Here is a 4,022-nt window from a genome sequence, read left to right as displayed (position 1 = left end):
GATGATGCTACTCTGAGCACCTCTAAAGATATAGCAGGCACCTCATCCCCCGAGGATCTTCATAAGCATGTTGCTGTGCTTGTGGAAGTGGTGTTGGATATTGATACCTATATTAGAGAGAAAAAACTAAAGAAAAAGGAACAAGATGAGCAACAACACGAGTAAGGTAAGTTCATTCAATCAATAATTGATGTTGTTAATGAATTTTCAGCTTCCAATATCAGTAACACTTTGTAATATGCTAATATAGTGAATATGGACCTTCGTGAATTAGAGTGGAATGAAGAAGAAGAAAAAAGGAGCAAAATATATGAGTTGGCCTCTGTTGTGGTGGGAGAGAAAAAAAAAGAAGAAAAGAAGGATGAAGAAGAAGAAATGAAAGAAGATATGTGGAAAAAAGAAAGTCCAAAAGAAGAAGCTGCAGAAGCAGAAGAAGAAGCTGAAAAAGAAGCAGCAACAGATGTTGAGAAAAAAGGAGAAGAAGGTGAAGAAGCACCAGTTGAAGAAAGTCCAAAAGAAACAGCTTCAAAAGAAGAAGAAGAAGAAGACGAAAAAGAAGTAGCAACAGATGTTGAGAAAAAAAGGAGAAGAAGGTAAAGAAGCACCTACCAAAGAAGTATCAGCTACTGCAGATGCTGAAATAGAAGGAGAAGAAGGCTAGCATGAAGAAGAAGCTGCAGCTGCTAAGAAAAAAAGAGCTGAAGCTAATCAAAAAGATATGGTCATGGATATCATAGGTGAAATCAACAGTAAAATTTGTGTCAATGAGAAAGACAGGGAAAAAGACATTTGAATGCTAATATTGTTAATGTGTTATTGAATAATCAGTAGTTAGGATCGGACAAATATTTTTTTATTTGACAAGTATGAAAGTTTAAGGATCTGTTGGTAGGATATTAGAAACATTATTTTATTTATGATAGTAGTTATGATTCTGCACTCAATCTGTCTCTATCAAACTGATTAGTGGCATGGCCATTTGAATATGTAGGGTATTGTCATAGTCGGTACAATGTATGATTGTTGTCGTATAATGCATACTTAATCTTTCGTATATTGCATGTATGGTCTATTATTACCATTCTGGTCGGTTTTAAGTCGACGTGTTATTTAATTGACCATGATTCTATCAAAAATAGTATTAACATTATAGAAAAATAGAAGTATTATTCTTTATTCAATATCACTACATCCATGTTACACCTTTCCAAAGAACGAATACTAGCATTATAACACATAACATCATTTTTAGGCCATTCTCCCTTTCTTCGGCCAAAATCAATTTTTGTTTTAGTTGGTCCCTCTCTATTTTGGTGTCATGTAGCAATACTTTAAAGTGATCTCTCTGTTCTCCGGCTTCTTTGAACAAAGTCATGAGAAAATCTTTATTTTCTTCGCATTATTGGAGCCTTTGTAGTAGATTAAATTTTGTCAAACCTTGAAAATTTAATATCTCAGGTCCCGGACTCAACATTGATGGACTAGTTGGAGGTGATAGCTCATCAATCCATTTAAAAAACGAGCATACGCCATTATCCTAGAAAAAAAATAATTACATAACGACTAACTTAACTTCATAAAAATACACACACAACTCACTTTCGCAATTGCACAATTATAAAATTTGCGACCTGGATTTGAGTCAGTGCATGACGTTCTCAGGACAGCCGCATTCCCACAATGACAAATTAGAATATTTTTAGAATTAGATGTTTGAGAGGCTTGAGACATTGTAGAATTTTTAAAAATAAAAAAATCGAATGAAATAAAATAATGAGGGATGACCGAACTTATATACGAAGTAAAAATGAAGTGTTGACACTGATGGATTATAAAAGTAGTCGTTTATTACCATTGGAGCAGTAGTTTTATTTTTTGAATTGGTGTGGCACTTAATAGACCATCGTAGATCATGAACTATGTTATCCATCGATTTGTCTAGTCTACCATAGACTTATACCTTCTATAGTGCATTGATTGATCTTCTGATTACATAAGTATGCGTAATCATGTAAAAAATATACTTGTGGTTTTAGGGTCCATCAATTAGACTGGTCTATTATAGACTTATACCTTTAGATGTGCATAGATTGATATCATAAGTATGCGTAGACCACGTTGATCGATGTGCACTGCCATAGACTGTCACTTCGATGTAGTTAAAATGAATATATAAATTAAAAATAAATGTTGTGTTGATTTCTACACATGTGAGTGAGTGTAAAAAAGACACATAATCATACTAGAGCTTGTACAAAGTGAATTAAGGAGTGTGTGGATAGGTAGTGGTTGAATGTTCAATATGCTAAGAGTAATGTTTGTCAAAGCACAAGTATGTATTATGGATATATATTGTATTGAGGATGATGATTGTTCAACCATTATCCATTCCACACACTATGTTGATTTACGGGTGGTGATGGAAGGAGTATGTGAAATGTGTAGTCATCAAATACAATATATATCCTTAATACATACTTGTGCTTTGTCACACATTACTCTTAGCATATTGAATATTCAACCACTACCCATTCACACACTCCTTAATTCACTTTGTACAAGCTCTAATATGATTGTGTGTCTTATTTACACTCACTCACATGTGTAGAAATCAACACTACCTTTATTTTTAATTTATATATTTATTTTTTAACTATATCCAAGTGACAGTCTATGGCAGTGCACATCGATCAACGTGGTCTACGCATACTTATGATATCAATTGATGCACATCTAAAGGTGTAAGTCTATGGTAGACCAGTCTAATCGATGGATGAATAAGCCATGATCTACTACGGTCTATTAATTGTCTCCACCAGTCTATAGACCAGACTAATCGATGGACCCTCAAGATTATCTATTTATTTTAATTACTTTGTTCCACCAGCCCCAAAATATGTTATTATCTGTTTAAATCATTTTTAATTTAATTATTTTGTTCCACCGGCCTCAAAATATGTTATTGTCTGTTTAAATCATTTTTATTTTAATTATTTTGTTCCATCAGCCCCAAAATATGTTATTTTTTGTTTAAATCATTTTTAATTTAATTATATTTTTCCACCAATCCCAAAATAAGTTATTGTCTATTTAAATCATTTTTAATTTAATTATTGTGTTCCACCAGTCCTAAAATATGTTATTGTCTATTTAAATTATTTTAAATTAATTATTTTACTCCACCAGCCCCAAAATATGTTATTGTCTGTTTTAATTTAAACGGTGACGCATCGACTCACATTGTATATGATCGACTACTATACAAGTTCGATGAAAGATGGAGTATGTGATTCATGATAGACTATATATCACTTTTTACAGAAACTTGAAATTAATCAAGTCAAACTACACTACTGTTAATTGAACGACACATACATATTTGAAATTTGTGTTTGTACAGAAGAATAACTGCTGCAATAAAAAAAATGAATCATAACAAATATGGTAAACATAACGTTCAAACTGAAATTGTTCATTAAACTGAAACTGAAACTTACATTACACTTGTTCATTGCATTACTTGATAAAATTTACAATAAAAGGGGGAAAATGGAAGAAGCTTTCTTCTAACAAAATCCTACTGAGAAAGCTTCTTCAACGATGAACAAACCAAAAAAAACTTAACAGCATAAATTAAAAAAAATAGTAAACTAAATTATGGGGATGATAGGGGGATGATGTAGTCGTTGCCATCCATTCCAAGATGCTCCAGAATTGCTCAGAGAAAACGAGCAATTCGTTGGAGGTCACGCTCCAAGTAACGGTGGTCTTCTCCCAGGCCGTAGAATAGCCGATCAAAATCATTTCAAAGTAGAAGCAAATATTAGTGACGAGGGGAAACTCGTCTGATTGGGCAAGGGCAATTCTACGACCAGGCATGATTTCTGGTGTTTTGGGGTAGAAAAAGAGGGTTTCTCATGTTTTGGGTTTAGTGACAAGTGAAGAATTACGTAGAAATAGGGCCTGTACTTATAGACCTATAGATGACATCTTTTCATATATCGAAGCAATGGTCAGTAGAT

General features: G+C 33.1%; 1 protein-coding gene across 1 annotated transcript; it reads left to right on the top strand.

Moving 5' to 3' along the window:
• The first annotated feature begins 375 nt into the window (after positions 1-375).
• On the top strand, positions 376-3,849 carry LOC124898574 (neurofilament light polypeptide-like). The gene is made up of 2 exons (XM_047412213.1): positions 376-593; positions 3,723-3,849. Exons 1-2 carry the CDS (start codon positions 376-378, stop codon positions 3,847-3,849), a joined length of 345 nt encoding a protein of 114 aa, XP_047268169.1.
• Positions 3,850-4,022: the final 173 nt, after the last annotated feature.

Source organism: Capsicum annuum, chromosome 5, assembly GCF_002878395.1.
Source record: "Capsicum annuum cultivar UCD-10X-F1 chromosome 5, UCD10Xv1.1, whole genome shotgun sequence".
Lineage (NCBI taxonomy): Eukaryota > Viridiplantae > Streptophyta > Magnoliopsida > Solanales > Solanaceae > Capsicum > Capsicum annuum.
This window is presented reverse-complemented; position numbering and strand designations above follow the sequence as displayed.

Excerpts from the sequence above, each read along its gene's own strand:
- LOC124898574 (XM_047412213.1), top strand. The coding sequence starts at position 376 with ATGAAAGAAGATATGTGGAAAAAAGAAAGTCCAAAAGAAGAAGCTGCA. Across the intron at positions 594-3,722 it reads GAGAAAAAAAGGAGAAGAAG|AGAAAACGAGCAATTCGTTG; the intron begins GTAAAGAAGCAC and ends AGAATTGCTCAG.